This window comes from Cervus elaphus, chromosome 5 (assembly GCF_910594005.1).
Source record: "Cervus elaphus chromosome 5, mCerEla1.1, whole genome shotgun sequence".
NCBI classification, from domain to species: domain Eukaryota; kingdom Metazoa; phylum Chordata; class Mammalia; order Artiodactyla; family Cervidae; genus Cervus; species Cervus elaphus.
In genome coordinates, this window is record NC_057819.1 from 20154922 (window position 1) to 20176202 (window position 21281).

Here is a 21281-nt window from a genome sequence, read left to right on the forward strand (position 1 = left end):
TTAGCCACCAGGGAAGCCCAATGAATCAGTAACATATATTAAGTAAGAAACACACATATTGGTCAGGGGACAAACGTTGTGGCCAGAGGCTGGCAGGAACCAACCTAACTCTGAATTTCCCCAAAGAACAGAACTGCCAGAACTGGACCTGGACTGTGTGCACACGTGACCTGGAATGTATTATATTACACGTGAAGACCTTGTGCCCTGCTGGGCCACCGCCCCATGCAGCTGAAGGTTGACATGCCCACACCCATCCGGTCAGCATTACTATGGGATGGGAATCGGCCTTGGGATCCCCAAGTGCTCAGGCTTCTTTTAAAAACTCTCTGTCTTTCCCCTGCACCACCAACTCCCCACACCGCCCCATAAAAGGGAAATGGGACTGAGGGGCGAGGGCTCTCGGAGGAAAAGCTTTGAGGAAGATGCCGGATTTCAGCAAAAAGAGGGTGTGAAACTGCTTTCTCTCTTTTTAAAAAAAAAAAAAATCTTTTTTTTTTTGTACAATGAGGACTTTTTAAAAAAAAATTTATTTGGTTGTTCATGCGGCATGTGCAGCTGTGGCGTGCAGGATCTAGTTCTCTGACCAGGGATCAAACCCCGGCCCTCTGCATCGGGAGCTCGGAGTCTTAAGCCCTGGACCACCAGGGAAGTCTCGAAACTGCTTTCTCGATGCTCTTCCCCGAGGCGCTTGCTTGGGTTTGATTTGTCTGCTGCCGGAACCCTGCTTGTTGCTTAATCTGGTTTCCCTCCTCTGGCAAGGGCAGTTGTTAATATGAGTAACTGAAGCGAATGCCAGCCTTCCTCTCCAATGGAGCTCTTTCTGCCTTTGGTCAGGACAATTTCGCAGGACTTTCTCTTGGTGTTCGCCAGCCTGGAAGTGAGGAAGGCAGTACCCCTGTACCCACTTTACAGGAACAAAGGACCGATGTACAGGGCTGCTGCCTGTCATCAACCCCAGCCAGTAACAAGAGCCCGCACTGAGCTGGGAATTAACCTGGGTTCCAGGTTTCGGGGCAGGTCCTGGGCAAGTCACTTCTCTTCTCTGGCATCACTCGTCCTTAACGGGGCGCAGTCCTCAAGGCTCCTGTGTTCCCAGAGCCTCCTGCAAGGCTGGAGAAGACCTGAAAAGGCGCCATCAGTCTTGCCATTTTCTCTCCCTTTCCACAGGAACCTTTTCTGGAAGGGCCCTGGTGATAACCACAGATTTGAAACTCTAAATTCTACACACCTTTCCAGGTGCCGTGACTATCAAAACTCCACCCATTCTTCAAGGCCTCCTTCAAATCCCACCTCTTCCAGGAAGTCAACTCTGACCGCCTTACCCAGAAAGGGCGTCTCCTCCTCTGAACCCTGCATGCTGTTTAAGCCACAGCACGCCCCGTATTACCCGTGGGGTGAATCTCCCTAACCACACCGTGAGTCGCAGTTTTTACGTTCGATGTTATTTATTGTATTCAACTCTTTGTATGTCCAGTTTTCCAGAAAGCCTTTGTGATGACTTATAAAGGCAGATTTACACATATGTGTATACAGGCACATAGACAGTGAAGTAGAAATTAGTATGCTGACTACGAGGGTGAGTGAATATAGTCTCTATATGAACATGTCGCGTTGTCCGTCCAGCGTCCTGGAAGCCAGGGAAGAGGAGGTGACCTGAATCAGTCAGAAATACAGTGCAGATGGAATCAGCAGAGTCCAGCAGAACTGGGTAGAAACCTGCAGAGCCTTTGGGCAAGTGGGTTGACCTCTCTGTGTCTCAGCTTCTTTCTCTGGGAGAAAGGGCGAACACCACCTCACTTGCAGGGTGCATGGGGCAGCCTTGTGCACATTGTACATACAGGACACATACCAAACATGTTTCCTTCCCCATCTTCCTTCCCATGACCAGAGGAACCAACCTGCTTTCCCTGCACACAGGGGAGGCAAAGCTTCTAAATTCTAAAATCAATTTTTCATACACGACTCTAGGAAGACTTGAGCAGAGAGGGAGCAATGCCCCTTGTTCATTACCCCGGGTTTTAGAGCAGATTGGACAAGGATTTGCCATGGCTGCCATGGCATGCTTGATCATATCCTGGGTACCTAGTGAAAGCCTAATAAACATTGATGGAAAGCTGCAGAGAGAAGTCACTTGAAGACCACTTCGTGAGGCTTCTCTGGTGGTCCAGTGGTTAAGAATCTGCCTGCCAGTGCAGGGGACACAGGTTCGATCCCTGGTCCAGGAGGATCCCACATGCCTTGGAGCAACTAAGCCTGTATGCCACAACTACTGAGCCCATGTGCGGCAACTACTGAAGCGCGAACGCTCTAGAGCCTGTGCTCGGCAACAAGAGAGGCCACCGCAATGAGCAGCCCACAAACGGCAACTAGAGAGCAGCCCCTGCTCACCACAACTAGAAAGAAGTCCACACAGCAACGAAGACCCAGGACAGCCACAAATAAAATAAATAAATAATTTTTTAAACCTTCATTGTTAAAAACAAATAAAAGACCACTTGGCTACATCGGTGTCCAGTGGCAGGGGGTCCTGGTGGGCAGGTTTCAGAAGGGCTGTCCGCAAAGCTGAGAAGGGGTGGGGAAGGGGCCTGGAAGCATGTGACTGCTCACTCAGGATGGGTCACCTCTCCTGCCCATGGCTGAGGACACAGGCGTGAGATCACTGGCCTTCCACAACGGAGCACACACACCCCCACCCTCTACTCCACTGGCTTTTCCAAAAGCAGCCAGGCAGAGATCTTGAAGCACCAGAAGTTTCTGCTTCTAATCTCTACAGATGAATGGCACTGTTCTCCATGACTGGCTCTTCTCAGAGACCAAGTTGGAAAGCCTGAACGGGATGGGATGGTGAGGAGAACATCTGCCTACTTTCATCTTGTTTATGTATTTTTTCTTTGGCCGCACCTCACGGCTTGCAGAACATCGCCGACCAGGGATCGAACCTGAGCCCCCTGCTGTGGAAACACAGTCTTAGGCACTGGACCACCAGGGAAGTCCCCATCTGCCTGGTTTTAAAACAGGCCTCTAGGGAGGAAGGCAAAGTTGGGTCCCTGAGAGAGAGAATGTACAGTCAACTGGGACAAGGGCTCTTAGCTTCTCACCTTTATCCCACAGACCTTTTCCCTAGAGCCTCCCATGTGCCAGGCATAGGAGAGGCAGAGAAATGAGATTTAGGGCCAACCCCTGCTCCCCTAGGAGCTCAGTCTAGCGGGGAGGCACAGGATAACATTCAACTGCCATTCAACTGCCATTCTTTGTGGTAAGCTGAATTAGCATGGGGCACAAAGGTGGAGGTGATGGACTCCACCTGGGAAGGCCAGTGAAGACAAGCCTGGATTTCAGTAACGAACAGTCAAAAAGGCAGAGGATGCAGAGCCCAGATCCTGCAGGACCTCATAGAAGCAGAGGGATTTTCTTTCAGATTCCATAAGGAAGGACCAACCAAGATCAAGAGAAACCTGGTGACTTAGTTACAGACGTTATGGGAGGGCCAGGCCTGGAACCTTGAATCCCAGTGTGGTTCTCTACTGCCTCCCATGCCCGACGAGTGCAGAAGGCCAAAGAGAGAAGTCCGTTCCACACCCAGGGCCCAGAGATCCCACATTCTGTGCCTGGCCATCCTTATAGCAGAGCATGTACTGTCCTAGTCATTTGGCAAGTCACTCGCTACAAGAAAAACAGCCCTTCCTAACTCATGGTGTTTCTCTCTGCAAAGAGGGCTGGGAGGCTCTTCTAATCACCAGAGAAGAATTTAACAGGGACAACCCAGGAGTCAGATAAGCTAGGGTCCCAGAGCTCTGCTGGGGTGGGGACTTCTACTCCATCCAGACACTAATGGTGACCGTGCCCAGGATGCTGACCCAGGGCAGGATCAGGGATGAATCAAACCCCACCCTGGTCCTCCATCCTCCAGGAGCTGACAATCCAGCAGGGGAGATAAGCCAGGCACAAAAGTAACTATAAAATAAGGCAGGTGGCGATAAGAGTCACACAAAAGACCCAGATAAGGTGCAATGGGAGTTCAGAGCAGAGATGAGTCACACTGGGGGCTTGGCCATGGGGAAGACTCAAATGAAGGGGAGCATTCCCTTCAGAAAGGAGGAAAGGGTCTAGCCTGCCACCCCAGTGGCTCCCCAGTGGGGGCTGGAGAGAGAGCTAGCAGTGGACGGAGAAAGATGCTCAAAGGAGGTCCCCTCTGAAGAACTCTGCTTCTAGAGGGGAGGCGGTGGGCAGGCCTGAGACTTTCTACCCTAGCGCATATATCAGAGGTAGGGACAGGAATGTAGGACGAGGAATCTAGAATTTACTTAGGGGGCAGCAAATGGGTTGAAAGGGGACAGAGCTAGAAGATTTGCCTTGAAATGACATTTGCCTAGCAAACACACTCTATTTACTCAGAACGTCCATTGGAGGTTTCCCTAGGGAGAATTAGCTGCACGTTAAGGGGGAGGGGGGACTCAAAAGTCTTTCCCTTCCCAAGTCACTCAGCAGCCCTGCAGGCCTGCCACCCCCCACCCCATAAGAAAGGCTGAGAGAGATAGGGAGGCAGATGGCTGCTCTGACACAGAGCTGGCACCGCAGGTTTTACAACAGGAAAGAGCGACTCACGGGATGGAGATTGGCCAGATTTTTCCTCCAGCGAGGGGGACACCCGGAGCACTTCTTCCAAGTCCTGGACCCTCTCTCTGAGGGCCGCACCCCACGCTTAGGCCCCGGGTACCCACCCAGGCAGGCCAGGGCTGGAGGAGGCGAGAAGCGCAGAGGGCTGGACGGAGGACTGTGGCCAGCACTTCCTCCCGACCCCTCGGTCAGGAGCGCGGGCCGGCCGGGGCAGGCCCAGCGCTGCACACACACCTGCCCCTGGGCCGCCGTGACACTTGTCACTGGGGGAGGGGAGCCCTGCGCGCCCCAGCCGGAACCGACGGAAATTCGGAATTAGCATTGGGCCCCCCACCCCCCGAATCCGGAGGGCCAGTGCTTGGGGTGCGGGTGTAGGGGTGCCCGGCTGGGGGCGGATTTCTTTCAGCCCCGGGTCCGGCGCGCCACACCCTCCTCCTAGCGCGGGGCGGGGGGCCCGGGTCTCCCACTTTTCCCCGCGCCGACCAGGAGGGCGGGCCGGGGCCTCCGGGAGCCGCCGCCCGCCCGGCCGGTCCGGGGGTGGGGGGGTCCCCGCCCCAAGCCCGCCCGCCCTGGGGTTCGCTGCGGGCCTGAGGAGGGGGCCCAGCCGCGCCGCCTTCCGGCCGGGCCGCCGAGACACTCACCCCGCTCCGCGCGGCGCTGCTCCGTCCTCTTCGGCTGCGCTGGGCCGCCGCCGCCTCACGCGGCCCGGGAGACTCCGGCCGGGTGGCCCCGGCCCGGCCGGCTGCGCCCCGCGGCTCCACGCGCCGCCGCCGCCGCCAGCTGGCCCCGGGCGAGCGACCGGGCTCCCGCGGGCATGCTCCCCGACCGTCGGCGGGCGGGCGGCGAGCGGGCGCACGTGCGGGCCGCCTCGGGTCTGGGCGCTCGGAGCGCGGGCCGCGAGCGGGGATGGAGGCGGCGGCCGGCGGGGCGCGGGGCCGGGCGCGCCCGCGGACCGGCCTGACAGCTCTACACGGCGGCGCCGCCGTGCCCCGCGCTCCCCAGCGGCCGCTGCTGCCCGTGCGCGCCGGGCCCGCCTCGCATTCCCTCACTCGGCGGTGGGCCTGCGCCTCCGTCAGGCCACGCGGGGAGCCGCCCGCCGCCTCCGCCCGCCCGCCCGCCGCGAGGGCCAGCCTCCGCCCGGAGAAACCCGGACAAACTTGGCCCCGCTCGGGCGCCGCGTCTGCGCTCGCCTGGGCGACCCCGGCAAAGGCCTGGAGGTCACTTCCATGAGGGGAGGCCCCGGCCCACGACCTCTTGGCCCTTTTATCACTGTCAGCCTCACTTGCCAGGAGACACCCCCCCTCCCCACACCACGAGGGGAAAGGAACGAGCAGATTTACAGAAAATGAAAAAAAAGAAAAATCGAGTCCTTCGGAGTAAAATGACAGAATCAAGGGGAACGAGCTGCGGAAAACTAAGGAAGGTATTTGGAATGTGTGGGCAAACCAAAGGTAGTCAATGGAAGTCCAGACCTTGACACCTGGTGCTTTTATCTGTTACCAACCTGATTTGCAGAAATAGAGGCAACCAGGAGTCCTCTCCTCAGGACACCAAATATGGTCTGGACCGAAAAATGAAAATGCTCTTTGGTCATCAGAAGGCGTGGCAGTAATAGTAGCCAGAGGGTAAGTTCTAGTCCCTGACCTCAAGAAGGAACTGGCAGAAGATCAGAAATAGCTTCATCTTGATATTCCGACAAGACTGGACACTCCAGTTGGACCAAGAGGGTACTGAGTGATATTTAAATCATGAAGTATATATTTAGATTAAGCAAGGATGGCCTTATTTGTCAAGATTTGAAGTAACTGAATTAAACAGGGCACACCCCAAACCTAGGAGTAGTTTACTTATCACCAAGTATCACTTTCTCAGGTTGAAAGGAGCCAGGGAGAGCTTCCCCTTGGGAGGGCAAGTGTAAGGTGAAGTTAAAAGCAGCCCAAGATGAGTTCAGATCAAGTCAGAGAGAGAACAACCCAGACCAAAGGCTGTCCCATCTCCTTGGACACTGAATGGGCCAACTCCTTCCCTCCACCAAGAGGCACCCTAAGACCCACGAAACGTTTCCAGCCCCAGCTGCTGTTCTGAGTCGTCATCTGTCTCCTGCACAGGCGTCCTCCTTGCCTGAGGATCTGTGGAAGCCAAACTGGGTGACAGATCCTTTCACTGCTACTTCTGCCTTGACCTTTACTTTTTTGATAAAGGTTAAAAAAAAAAAAAAAGTTTTCAAAGCATATAGATTTCCGGAGTGAGGCTCTCTGCCTGTAGGCCAGTCAGAACAGAGCCCCTGGACAGCTGCCCTTGTAACCCTGCAGTGCCTGCCCCCAGACCAGTAACTCAGAGGACTTAACACCATTAAAAACCAGAGCCTGCAACTGGCCAGCAGGAATAAATACACTGATAGCACAGATGTTTGTATCCACAAATATTTATTCAGTGCCTGTATGCAAAGAGATGGTCCCTGCTCTCGCGGAGCTTACAATTTCATCACTCCAGCATTTGACTAGATTTTAAAACTGCAACAAGGACTGGTCTTTATCTAATGTCAGCAGCACTACAGGAAGCAGATTTCTTACTATATTGGTCATGGTTACAGTGAAATTGTGAATAAAACATTATCTTTGAAGTCTGTAGTCACAGCAATGACATGGCATATGATGTCCAGCAAATGCAAAGTTATGGCTTGATTCCTCCTATTTGAGAGGGGTCTATTGAAATAGAACACAAATCAGAAAGGGAAAGCTTAGTAATACAGGTCCTAAGAATACTGGTGTAGTTTATTATTAAACTGCCACAGAAGTCTTGGCAAGGCGGGAAATTATTTCCTGCAAAATTGGTGCAGTATAATTCATTTAATCAGACCTGCAAATTTCATAACCATGTACAGTCACTTGTGATGGGTAAGTATGATTTACCTTTGATTCCTAAAGGGCTCTAGATATGTATCGATATTTATTTTCTAAGGCTTCTTAAAGACTCACAGCACAAGTGGCACATTAAAATTTACTGAAAACTGCTTTTGGGATATCTAAAAATCAAAATGACAGAAACGTCTAACTTCTCAGAATTCAAATAGCATTCAGCCAAGCACCTGGCTTTTCTGAGTTAAAAAGGGGAACAAATTCTGGTTGCTTATCAAACTCCAAAAGCAAATCATAAACTTCATGTTAACTTTCAGACATTCAGTGGCATCCTCTTCATTTTTGTGGTCCTGCTTCACAGGCCAGCAACTTTAGAAGTCTAATTATAGAACATTCAAAGGAGCAATATTTATTACATTGGCAATACTTTTTTTGGCAAAACAGCTTATATCAAACAACCCCCAAATCACATTTAAGATTTGCAGGGTATCTGAACTTACTACAGAGCTCGTCAATTACTCATGGGAAAAAAAAAAAAAAAATCCACCAGAGGGAAGCTCATTTAAACCCCGAGAAAGCTCATTTTTTGCAAAAAGATGGAGAGAACTCTTTGACCACCTAACGTTTGTCAACCAGCCCAAGGCAGTTTTTAAGTCAATTGCTAGGGACATGGTCTACTTTTCTAAGAAAGCACTGAAATCACTACTTCAAAAGCCTATTTAATAACTCAGAATGAATCTGAAATGTACTACTGATTGAAAACTTAAGAGACACCAGGCACTTTGCATATAATCTCCCACAATGGAAGGAAGTGTCTTATCTTATCTCTACATGGAGGAAAGCCTGAGCAGGGTGTGACCCAGGTCTGGCTCATCTGTCCCCGGTCCAGCTCCTGCAGTCCCAGTGTGGATTAGCAGTTATATCCACTTGGCTCCTTCAGGCAGTCAAGTACATTCCTCCCTCAGGCCTTTCAGTGAAAAGGAGGAGGCAGGTCTGGATGACAGGACAGCAGTAACTCTATTTGAATTTTAAATGGCACTTCCTAGAAGTGGAAGATTCACTCAGCAAAAAAAACCTAACTGCAGCCAGCAACTAAAGTATAGTTTACCTCCCTGGGATATAACAGTTGCTTTTTAAGGTTGTCACCTTTCCAGCTTTTAGGCTGTTTTTAAACAGAGTAGTTGTACGTTAAGCATTACCAAAAAGAAAGAAGGTTGGAAGGATTTTCCTTGGTGTCCTTCACAGCTATGGAGAGAAAAGAATTTTTTTTTAATTTCTGAAGTGACTGATACTTCCAGTTTATGACATGTCACAAATCAAATCACATGTTTCCTGAGAGGCACAGAAGACACTTTAATGGGGCTTAAATACTGGAATATGACTACTAAGAAGAAAACTCCCTGGTAAGATAAAACTAATCTCTTCTGAAAGGGCAATTTCCTATTCTTTGGAATGTAACAGACTTTACAATAAAAGCAGGGAACAATGAAACAGGCTAACAATTTTCAAGTGAGTTTTTAATGTCATGTATGGGAACATATTAAAGGGAGTATCACCGGTAAAGTCAATCCCTTTATTAAGTTTTGACACAGCTATACTGGAGATTGATTAAAATGAACGTTTTCTTCACTAGAACTAGGAGATTAAAAAGAAAGAAAAGAAAAAAAAAGACTAGAAAAAAATACCGGGAGTAAGGCACTTAATTCTGATGAGTAACTCTGATTAGCTGGAGGTCTTCAACAGGTTGCAGTAGGTGGAAGCAAAGGTTTCATTCATGGACAGGAAGGAGCAGGAGAGGCAGCTGTCAGTCGGTTCCCCTTGCTGAGAACCCCCCACAACGCTGAGCAGGGAGCCAGGCCTGGAGCTCAGGCAGCGGAAGCTTTGGTGAAGGGTGCTCAAAGATTCTGAGATCCCTGCTCGAAGGCATACATAGACCCTAGTGGAACATTGGGTGGCTTGGCTCACCGTAACTACATGCTATTAAGAGCCACGGGGAGGAGAAAAAGCTCAAAAGTAAACCAAACTTTAAAACCTGAATCAATGGGAATCAGTGTTGAAAGTGTGCGATGAGTCTTATTTATCAACACATACTGAGCTTGAGTGGGTGCTGGGTTCTGACTGGCCACCAAAAAAGTGAGCAGCTGAGGAGCCCGGACCTTGACCAGCAGTCAGGACCTCTACCTGCCGCACTTCTGGTCAGATCACAGCCTGCTGCCTACGTGGAGTTTCTGAGAGCAGGAGGCACTGCCAAGGCAGCGGGCGGGAGCCACCCAGCAAGGCCAATCGAGAGGCACGGAGCTCTATCTAGACACATTACCTGTGCAGTAACAAGCAGCGTAAGCTGCTCTGACCTCCACCTACCGTTCTCACAGCAGCCACTATGGAAGTGTTTTTCTTCCTCGGGAGGGTGGGGGGATGGGGTGGGGGGATGGTGGAGAGATGTTAAAACCGTCTTCCTGACAATCTGACAGCTGAGGCTGTGTACACTGAGGAAACTGCTCTTACAACCTCACTGGGTGGTGGCCTGTATTTCATCAAAGCTTCTTATCGTCTCATTGTCAAAGGTGGGACACAAGTTACATTCAGAAAGATGGGCAGAAAGCTACAGCTCTCCAACCGACTTTTTCTGGAAAGTACTACATATATCACACAATTAGAGATTTTCTTCTCTAGCATTTTTCTTTCTTACAAATAAGAAAGCTTAACGGAAACAATGAAATATTCTCACTTTCAGAGCTTTCCAATATTCCATTATTTCCAACATTTCCATTATTAACGCTAATATTCACTCTAAGACATGTTTCAAACAGGAATTGCATTACCATTTTTAAAAAAACTTCAACACAGCTAAATCTAGGGTATGCTTTTTTTTTTGCATTCAGCATGTATTACTCTATCACTGTGGAAGCTCTTCTAAAGCATTTATTTAAAAAAAAAAACTAGATCATATTCACAATGTAGAACAAGTTTATAAAATTGGTGTGCAAAGTTTATCGTAAAAGGATAACACTATGTTTAGAAACAAAGCTGCCTCCCCTGCTATACTTCTTTATTCTTGATATAAACAGGAGACGTATACTATTTAAAAATAATACTTTTTAAATAGTAAAATATACAAGAGATTCCTGAGCATAACAAAAATATCTTGAAAATATGTGGCCATCTGAAGTATAAAATAGCAAGTGTAAAGAATAGCATGATTGTAAAACTACGTTTGAAGGCTTAGAAACAGTATAAAATAGTTCGCCTTTTTTGAGTGCATAATTATACATTAGTGCAAACAAAAATGTCTCAAAATTTAATGACTACAAATCTCAGAGATTTGCAGAGGTGCGCAAAACATGGAATTTCTTTAACGTCATACGAACAGAACCCAGCTCTCGATTAATCTTCTCCAAACGATCTTCCAAGGCTTCCTGGGTGGAAATAAAGGAAAAAAACTTAATCAGAATTCTACCAAGTTCACCAATTCTATAAGTACCACCAAAATGACCTCTCTTTCAGCAAATGGGCAAGTTTAAACATCAAAATTAAAATTATTTTGGCTTTTATACAAATCGTCCTTTACATTATTTCATTGTAACCATTCAACCATTCAACTTTAAATATTCTCAATATGTTTGATACACTATGTGGAAATTATAGCAACAGCAACCCAGTTCTCTAGAAGGAAAGAATTATTTGACTCAGCTGAACTGAGAACAGTACAAGAGGAACCTAGAAGGTTCTTCATATATTTCCTCAGAAGAAATGGACACATCTGATTGGCGCTGTAACCCACTTATATCAGATAACTTTCTTCTGACCAAAATTTCTAGGTTTTAAAAAGGAAAAATGCTGGAGGATACCTTTCCAAGAAACAAGAGATTGTATAATGAATCAGTGTAACAACTGCTATTTTAAAATAAATACTACTACTGTTAAATAGTACCTGAAATATATATTCACCACTTTAGGTATTTTATTCAGTACTAACTCCAATGGTATCCTGAAATAAAACCTAAAAATTTTCTCTTCAACAACTTTGACTGTAAGAAATTAACAGTTCATTTTTAGAATATTCAGAAGATAGGAGAGCAAAAAGTAACAATCACTGTTCCTCTTTCCTGTTTTTTTATGTAGATAGGAACATCATTTTTAAGAAAAAAATCAAACACTTCTTTAGAATGTTTTTCAATTTAACTTCTCTTGTTATGGAATATCCTTTATGAGATCATTTTAAATTAAATATATATTCTGAAACATGTCTCTACACATGCCTAGAAATATTGCCTTAGGAATCATTTCCTGAAGTAAAAACACTAGGTCCAAAAAAATGTGTAATTTTAAAGCTTTGGATACATGTCAAGCTGAATTCCAGGAAGTCTGTGACACTTTCTCCTTACTCAGTGTTGGAGGATAAACTTTTCCCTAGCCCAGGTATCATTGTGTTTTTTTTTGTTTGTTTTACACCTGCCAATGTAAGAGCTTAAAAATGATGCATGCACACGTGTGTGTGCTCAGTTGTGTCCAAGCCTTTGCAACCCCATGGACTGTAACCCAGGAGGCTCCTCTGTCCATGGGATTCTCCAGGCAAGAATACTGGAGTGGGTTGTCATTTCCTTCTCCAGATTTTTCCCACCCAGGTATCAAAACCCACGGCTCCTGTGGCTCCTGCGGCTCCTGCATCGGCAAGCAGTTTCTTTACCACTGAGCCTCCTGGGAAGCCTTAAAAATTATGCTTTTGTTTAAATGTGTGTTTGGTTTTTTTTAACTCATTAGTGAGGTAGAGCATTTTTCATTTTTTTTTGCCCTTTTCACTTACCAATCCTACACAAGCATCCTCAGCCCTTTTTTGTTGTTGTTGCCCTTTGTCTTCTTACTATATTGAAACAGCTTTGGCATACATGACCAGAAACTAAGGCCCTTTAAAAGTCTTATTTTAAGAGCTTGTTGGGACTTCCCTGGTGGTAAAGAATCTGCCTGCCAATGAAGGAGACACGAGTTCAATCCCTGGTCCAAGAAGATCCCACATGCTGCAAAGCAGCTAAGCCCATGTGCCACAACCACTGAGCCCGTGCTCTAGAGCCGGGAGCCACAGCGACTGAGCCCTCGTGCGGCAACTACTCAAGTCCGCACCCTCTAGAGCCTGTGGTCCGCAACAAGGGAAGTCACCACAAGAAGCCCACAACCACCACTAGAGAAAAGTGTGCACAGCAGCGAAGACCCAGCATAGCTAAAAATAAAAATAAATAAAATTATAAGGAGCCTGAGCCTCCCTGATAGCTCAGCTGGTAAAGAATCCAATCTCTGGGTCAGGAAGATCTGCTGGAGAAGGGATAGGCTACCCACTCCAGGATCTGTGGGCTTCCCCTGTGGCTCAGCTGGTAAAGAATCCGCCTGCAATTTGGGAGACCTGGGTTCAGTCCCTGGGTTGGGAAGATCCCCTGGAGAAGGGAAAGGCTACCCACTCCAGTATTCTGGCCTGGAGAATTCCATGGACCAGTCAATGGGGTCTCAAAAGAGTCGGACACGACTGAGTGACTTTCACTTCACTTCATAAAGAGTTTATCATCATTATGTAAACATATGTAAACATATATGGAACCAAATGTTTCAGATACATTTAGAATTAGAGAACCAACAAATTTTTCTTCTGCCTTCCCAATAAACTGTTTTATTTATTTCTGGCTGCACCTTGTGACTTGTGGGATCTGGGACCAGGACCAAACCTGTGCCGCCTGCAGGGGAATCGCAGAGTCCTAACCACTGGACCACCAGGAAATTTCTCAGTAAACTACTTAAAAATGAGTTTCATGTGTTGAGTCTTACCAACTATTGAATAAAAACTTTCAGAGCAACAAAGACAATGAAAGAAAGTCAGAAAAAAAGAGACGTTAAAGATAATGAAGATCCCATGTGGAATCTTCCTGGAGTGGGGATCGAGCTCATGTCTCCTTCACTGGCAGGCACATTCTTTACCACTGAGCCACCAGGGAAATGCCAACAAGCTCTTAAAATAAGATTTTTAAAGGGCCTTAGTTTCTGATCATGTGTGTCAAAGCTGTTTCAATACAATAAGAAGACAAAGGGGAACAAAAAAAAAGGGCTGAGAATGCTTGTGTAGGATTCATAAGTAAAAACCTAGAAAAAGACCTCTTCTTTCTATGTGTCTCTCTTTCCTTCTGGTATCACAGATCAATCTGAGAATGAACTTTTCCTGACATTAAGGCACTGAAAAGCCAAAGCATGCAGTTATATGAGACACAGCACTGATGTGATGTTTAAAATGTTACAAAAAGAGATTTAAAATGTCCCATGGTTTCATGCATTTTATTGATAATTCTCTTTGAAAAGCAACTAAAAGAAAGGTACATGGGCCATTTCACCTGTACCATCTCCTGCTCAATAATGGAGTCACATCTCTCTTTTTAACCTCACATCTATTCCAGTTGCAAAGTGCCACTATTTTACACATTTACTAAACTGAAAGAGATTCAGAAATAATTTGCAGTTTGGAAAAAACAAAACACAAAAAGAGAGACTTAATGTGAGAGCCTTAACAATGCAGAAATCTGCTAACAGACATCTTGCCATTTGCTCCCAAGTCAGTTTCTTGAAAACATGATGGCATGAATGCCTTTTTCTTGGAAGTATCAAGTAAAATCACTTTGTTCCTGAAAGCTAGCATCAAGTTATAAAATACACTGTCATTACCAAACACTTCTCATAAAGGCTCAAAGTTCTGATCGACTGTTGCGGTGTGCCTAAAAACTGACATTAAAGAACCACTGTGGGGGCCGTGCGGACTTCCCTGGTGGTCCAGTGGTTAAGACTCCGCCTGCCAACGCAGGGGACATAGGTTTGATCCCTGGTCCGGGAACTAGGATCCCACATGCCTCAGGGCAACTAAACCCCTGTGCCACAACTACTGAGCCCTCGCTCTAGAGCCCACGCTCTGCAACAAGAGAAACCAGCCAAACAAGAAGCCCACGCACCACAACTAGAGAAAGCCCACACACAGCCAACAAAAACCCAGCACAGCCATAAATAAGTAAATAAATACTTTTTTAAAATTAGAAGAAAAAAAAAAAATCCTCGTGGTTAAATGGAGCACTGACTAGCATCAGGCCTCCAAAGCAGATTCAAGCTAAGACACTTCACCTGATTTAATCTTGTCTGCAAAGTGACTCGTCCTCCAGTAGAAGGCATTCGGCTTAGTGCTGCCTCGATCTGGTAACACACACAAAAAACCGTTTAAATAAAAATAGGGGAATTCTAATTACTGGCAAGGATGTTTATAGCAGAATGGAAAGAAGAGACTCCAGCCTAGTATTTTCTTGTCCATCTCGACTTCACCTGAGCTCCTTCTGACACAGTTAGTAACGACAGCTCGGTTCACATACGTTTCCAGTACAGCTTTGCATGGCATCAACAGTGACTTCCTGTGTTTGACTCAATAATTCCCTTCTGACTGTTCCTCAGACATATGTACTAAGTTCAGACACAGATGTAAAACTTTTTTTTTGTTTTTACCTGGTCTTTTTCTTTTGTAAGTTCATCAAAAAACCGTTCCGTTTCAGCTAGGGTCCTGATCTTGGCTGTATACTCAAAATTGTTACCCTGTGGTGCTGTGGAGACAGGCTGACACTGTTCATAGCTAACTGACTTGTTCTTCTCCCAGGCTGGTCTCACGGAGACTTTCTTCGCTCCGTTTGGCAATGGTTCGGGGGAAGAGCTATGATTAACATGGATGTCAGTGGGTTTTTCTGAGTATTTTTTTTCTGCCAGAGAGAAAAGAAATTTCTTCCTTATCAACTCTTCTCAGAGAGCATGTACATACTAAATATGCTACCCAACTTCACCTTCTGGAAATGGCTGCTGCACGGTCAAAAAAACATAATGAAAAAAAATATGTAATCAATCATATACACTCAGCTTTTTCTCCTCAGAATTCTAAAAACCTTTCCCTTGTCTGACAATCTTCACATCTACCCTAAATAAACATATGCAAGCTTTCTGTAAACTTGAAGCAAAAAAAGTTTAAAAAATAAGCAGCACATTTAGTGGACATATATCAACATTATAGTTAGCATTTTACGGGCCTGCCCAACCAATTTCACATCTATTATTTTATAACTTTATTTCAAACGGAAAGTACAATTGAGAAAAAGGAAAAAACATCCAAAGCCTAAGTTGTATATAAGTCATAGAATATAAAAAACTGAACAGTATGGCCCTGGTAATTAAACATTAACATCCCCGACCTCAGTTTCCCAACTTTCCAATGAGGATAATACTTACAAACAATATGAGCGTCAAAAATGCTTATTTTTAGAGGCCCTTGGGTAAAAAAAGATTTAAGTGCAGGCTATAATGACATCTAGAGCCTTGATACCAGAAACTCACAAAATGAATGACTAAAACCATAATTAATAATTTTTTAGGAAAAGATACCTTCTGAGTCATCTAGAGGAAGAAACTGGAGTTGTTTCCTTGGATTGGAACGTTGTACAGTAGACACAGGAACAGTATCTAAATCATCCAAAAGTATATCAAATCTATTGAATGAAGCAAGTTACTTGTGAGAAAAAAATGTTAACCGATGTTCCCTATTCTCCACTAGACAGATGAGCTGGCATCCAAGTTAACTCACATATTTACATATTTTTTAAGAGAGAAAGGTGGTCATATATTTTTTAAAACTTAAATTTAAATAATATTTTCTAACACAAAATTACATTTACATACTGGCGACTTAAAGCATTTACTGATACATAATCTCATCTGATCTTTGTAACAACCATATGAAATAAGCAGGTAGGCATTATTATCCCTGTTATATAGAAGAGGAAACTGAGGTTCAATGTGCTTCATTAATTTTCCCCAACAGCCTGACTGGGCTAGGCCACCAGCTCTCGTGTCTTAGGAGTCAGTGGTCATCTCCCACCACAGCACACACTGCAGACCACCCTTCAGAGAGAAAAAGCTCCTCAGGAGCACAGGTAAACTGATGTTTAGTGCCAGGGCCATACCAGGACAGCCCACTTTCTCATACAAATGGCCCCCAGTTTTCCTTATACCGTAAACCTTTTTAGGAAATCAAAGAATTACTCTATATCCAAAAGCTGGAAGGGGTTCTAAGGCATATTTAAATTTTATAGTAGCCAGTTTACATGGTTAAAAACTGTTTTCATGTATTATAGTACTTTTTTATTTTTAATAGGGCATTTATTTAAATGATTTAAATCCACAGAATCCCCACTGACAACTGAAAAATTAGTGATAGCTAGATGTAAAAGTTGACATTAAAAAAAAAATCAATTCTATACATATTTTATTCTACAGTTTTAGAGAACTTACCGAATTGGGCTGCTTTCGTTTTTGCTAAGTAGATGACTAAATCCTGGGGACAGGTTTTCTTTAGGGGATCGCTTTGGACTATACGCCACGGTCACTGGTGTTAACATAATCTCTCTTTTTGCTACAGAGGAAAATGAAGAGGGGACAGTCTTCCTTCTATGTATGGGCTATGTTGGCAGAACACAGAAAAGTACTGAAAGAAAAACTAACTTTAAAAAGAATATATTTTCACTGTAAAACTTTTTGAAAGATAAACAAGAGTACACAAAATTATAACAATTCATACTTCTAACTATCTAGAGAAAACCACTGGCCACATTTTACTCTATCAGACTGTCACTGCAGTGCTCTGTCTCAAAACTGGTTTTTCAGGATTTTAGAAGTCGACTGGAAATAAGATGGAAACACCAGTGCACCTATGAACATTTCTAAGAGCACAGTCATATATGAATTTCTTCAGCTGCTTACAAAAATGGAAATTAAGGATACAGAAATCCAATGCTTAACTTTAAAATCATACTTGCAACTGGCTAAAGAAAAAGCTGACTAAAGCTGAGTAACTTTAGGTAACTATGTGGAAAAAAAAAACCAGCTTTTTTTTCAGGCTAGCTTCATTTGTTTGAACTAATATTTAATTAGTCAGTCATCAAAATATTTGAGTTTGACTCAAAAACTGAAGTGGTACTAGTTGCAAAACATTTGTGGGGCACACATAAAAATCTCACTGTGATAAACGGTGAGAATTTCTTCAGTTATGGTCATAGTAACTGTGCAATCAGACAGTGTTACTGAACAAGATGGCATTTAGAGATTCGGTGTTCAGAGCACTGTACTAGGTGCTAGGAAGAGCATAAGGGAAGCAGAAAGCATCAATGTGTACAGCTCAGATGTCACTCTTCCAAGCCCAAGACAGAAACCTCTAACCCTTACTTGGAGTACTCGATTTACGATTTGAAGGTGGCAAAGATGATGATCTCTGTGAAGCAGAATTAAACCTCTTTTGTCTTTGCTGGGCACCTTTCTCTGGGGACCGACTTGCATTGACTGAAGAGTCAGTTGGCCGAGGATTCACCAATTCTGTAACAGAAAAATGTAAAAAACAAAACAAACCTAGCTTCAGTTATCTGCCTTCATCAACAGATGGTTACACAAAGCAAGCAATTCTTCTATCTAGATTATGATTATTTGAAATGCACCACATTATAATGAAAATGCTTGATGAAGAAAAATGTGGGAGTTTTTAATGAATTCACTCTGGTTCTCTGTTTACAACTGGCATTCAAGGTGATTTTTCAAGAGAGTTTATTTTTAGAAAACAGGTCACTAATTTATTTACTAGGAGATACTGCTTAGGAAATGCAACGCCGAAGATGTTAATGACGTGAATGGCAGGCCTGACCAAATAAGCGCCAGAGAAAGTACAAGTGCCCGGACTTGTGAAACATACTTCAAGTATTAAACACACTTCTTGGGCTTCCCTGGTGGCTCAGTGGTAAAGAAGCTGCCTGCCAATGCAGGAGACACAGGTTCAATCCCTGATCTGGGAAGATCCCACATGCTGTGGAGCAAATAAGCTTGAGCGCCTTAACTATTAAGCCTGTTACAGAGCCCAGGAGCTCTAACTACTGAGCCCACACACCATAGAGCCTGTTCTCCACAAGAGAAGCCACTGCAGTGAGAAGAGTAGCCATAACACAGAGTAGCCCCTGCTGGCTGCAACTAGAAAAAAGCCCGTGGGGCAACTAAGACCCAGCACAGCCAAAAATAAACAAAAAAAATTATTTAAAAATAATAACAGACTTCTTGTCCTACTGACAGATGCTCAGTAAGCAAGAATGGGACCATAGGAAATGTTACATCTCACTTTATGAACTCCAAATGCCTGTTGTAACTTTCTGATTTGTGCAAGTAAGACAAACTGAGGTAGAAAGTTTCAAATACTCTTAAGAATGTCACAGAAATCTTTAATAACAGAAACTAATGTGCCATTTACTTTGTATAAAAGGTATGTATGTAACGACAATGATACATTAACAACTAGTGGATTCAACTGTCTGAAATAGGGCTGAAGCAGCAGGAAAATAAATTTAACTTTTTATTACTTGAGGCATTTCATTTTAAGAAGGTATATAGTTGAGAGAGAAAGGGGAGGAGAGCTATGTATGCATCTATATTTCTATCAGACAAGAAATAAAATACTTACTATTTGAGGTATCCTCTCTCTCTGTCTGTGTGCCCCAATTTTTAAATACTTTTTCTTCATCAAGTTCTTTCAAAGCTTTCATGATTGGTGTGTCTAAAGTCTCTCTCTGCTTTTTTATCAATAAACTTGGTGAACTTCCAGGTGAAAGATCCTTTTCCAGAGAAGAATGGTACCTTCAATAGTAATTACAAGACACACAGTGCTATGACCTGAATATTTTCTGTCTCCCCAAAATTCTTATGTTGAATGAGATTCTTATGATGAACTCTTATTTTCAACGCAATGGTATATATGTGGGAGGTGGGGAGGTGGGGCCTTGAAGGTGATTAGGTTTTGATGAGAGTGAAGCCCCTACGCTGGGGTTAATACCTTTATAAAAAGAGGAAGAGATATCTTGATCTCTCCTTCCACACATGCACCAAGGAAAGGCCACATGAGGACAGAATCAGGCCCCAGCCATGCAGACACCCTGATCTCAGACTGCCCACCTCCAGAGCTGTAGAAAGTAACCGTTTGTTGCTTAAGCCACTCAGTCAAGGGTAGTCTGTTGTAACAGCCTGAACTAAGATGGTTTACTAAGATTATTACTAGACAAGAGGAATAACATGAGGGTTGATAGTTACACTCCACAATGAATAAGTATGCTTTTCCATACAAATCAATAAAACTGAACCTGTTATATAAGACGAGTGTTTCCCAATCCTTTTCAGAGCCCAGCGCATGTTGTTGAGTCGCTAAGTCGTGTCTCTCTCTCTTGTGTAGCCTGTACACAAGACAGACTGTGTGTAGCCCACCAGACTCCTCTGTCTATGGGATTTCCCAGGCAAGAATACTGGAGTGGGTGGCCATGCCCTTCTCCAGGGTATCTTCCTGACCCAGGGATCACACCAGCATCCCCTGCATTAGCAGGTGGGTTCGTAACCACTGAGCCACCACGGAAGCATTCAGAGAAATATAATATTCATATGGCACTCTGGAGGAAATGAATGAGGTTGCTTCTGGGGGCTCCGGTGATCCATAGGGTGAGGATCAACCTCGTGTCCTAACTGCAAGCCCATGCACAGGGCACATGGCTATATCAAGGGGCACAAGTGCAGAGGCTCTGCACCGCCTTTAAAAGGAAAATTTCCTAAAAGCACTAGCCTCTCAAAGTAAAAGAAAAATCAGATTCTCAAAATTAAGACAGGAACAAGGAGATGGCTCTTTAAACCTTCCTGAACTTTGAAAGGCAACTGAAATCTGTAAGAAAACCTAAGAGTGCCTGAATGAGATCTCCGATGGAGCTGTCTCACCCAGGAAGGCAGGTGTCCTCCGGCTGGCTGTCCACCTTGGTGTCCAGGGGCTGCCCAGTGAAGATGGAATGCTCCGCTCCCGGGATCAGCCACTTCCTCCGACTGACGTCTGAGCCCGCCAGTGTGCTGAGAGGATGAGAAGTGTGCTCAGACGCTGCAAGGTCTGCGCTCTGGTTTAGACGGAGCACAGACAGCAAACAACCTGCTCTGAATTACCATTTCCACGTTTACCCAGGGATTGAAAGACCGCATAGAACAATCTTATCATTGTAGCTAGATGAACTCTATTTTAAGGTTTTCAGCTCCAAGTGAATTGCTCTTCTTGGTCTCGGAAGAACAAGAAGACAAATCTTCAACAAATCAACGCATAACTTAAACAAAACATCTAGCTCACACCTAGAAAATTTCATAATTTGTGAATGCCTTGAACTAAATCTAGCCTCAAGCTTCAGTGCATTCACGTGCACACAGCTCCGAACACCCTCACCCAGCCCCTCACCACGCTTCACATTCTTTATGGCCCATTGGAGCTCAGGGCCAGGGGATGAAGGACAGTCCTGCCTCTCCCTCCTAGACCAGGAGGGCTCACAGAATTTTCTGAAAGACAGAAAAGGCCTTGCATCTGCACAGTCCAATACCGTAGCCATCAGCCACAAACACATAATACTTGTGGATGCTTGCCACAGAGCTAGATTTAAACAGCTCTGTGGAGAAGGGCCCTGCTCTACTGAACAGTGCCGTTCCAGACCAGGACATTCCTGCCTCCGTTCCTGTGAAGCACAGCCCGTCCGAAGCTCATTTCACCATCTTCTGGTAGCTCCTGCCCTCGTCCTGAGCACCCTCCCCATGCACATGGGAGCTGCTCCACATCCTGCCAACCACGCAACTCTCAGAGGATGCTCACTGCACTTTATCACCCTAGAGAAGACAGTCCCCTCAGAAATCAAACCTCCAGGGACTTCCCTG

The 21281-nt window shown here is 45.2% G+C and overlaps 2 protein-coding genes across 11 annotated transcripts in view; both read right to left on the reverse strand.

Annotated features, from left to right (window-relative positions):
• Nucleotides 1–5418, reverse strand: part of PITPNM2 (phosphatidylinositol transfer protein membrane associated 2) — a 157245-nt gene extending 151827 nt beyond the window's left edge. For 2 of the 5 annotated variants that reach the window (XM_043901981.1, XM_043901984.1), the window contains exon 1: nucleotides 5262–5418. The gene's annotated coding sequence lies outside the window, so the exon portion shown is untranslated. Of the gene's footprint in view, nucleotides 1–4608; nucleotides 5036–5261 lie in introns of those variants that run through there. The other 3 variants (XM_043901975.1, XM_043901983.1, XM_043901976.1) reach the window with 3 other exon arrangements.
• A 3215-nt stretch (nucleotides 5419–8633) lies between these two features.
• Nucleotides 8634–21281, reverse strand: part of MPHOSPH9 (M-phase phosphoprotein 9) — a 53769-nt gene continuing 41121 nt past the window's right edge. For 4 of the 6 annotated variants that reach the window (XM_043902002.1, XM_043902000.1, XM_043901998.1 and 1 more), the window contains 8 exons: nucleotides 20316–20441; nucleotides 19024–19196; nucleotides 17751–17897; nucleotides 16821–16941; nucleotides 15915–16018; nucleotides 14994–15241; nucleotides 14622–14690; nucleotides 8634–10894 (listed from right to left, as the gene is read on the reverse strand). In XM_043902002.1, the coding sequence (XP_043757937.1) occupies nucleotides 10793–10894; nucleotides 14622–14690; nucleotides 14994–15241; nucleotides 15915–16018; nucleotides 16821–16941; nucleotides 17751–17897; nucleotides 19024–19196; nucleotides 20316–20441 (1090 nt within the window). In that variant the 3' untranslated portion in view covers nucleotides 8634–10792. Of the gene's footprint in view, nucleotides 10895–14621; nucleotides 14691–14993; nucleotides 15242–15914; nucleotides 16019–16820; nucleotides 16942–17750; nucleotides 17898–19023; nucleotides 19197–20315; nucleotides 20442–21281 lie in introns of those variants that run through there. The other 2 variants (XM_043901999.1, XM_043902001.1) reach the window with 2 other exon arrangements.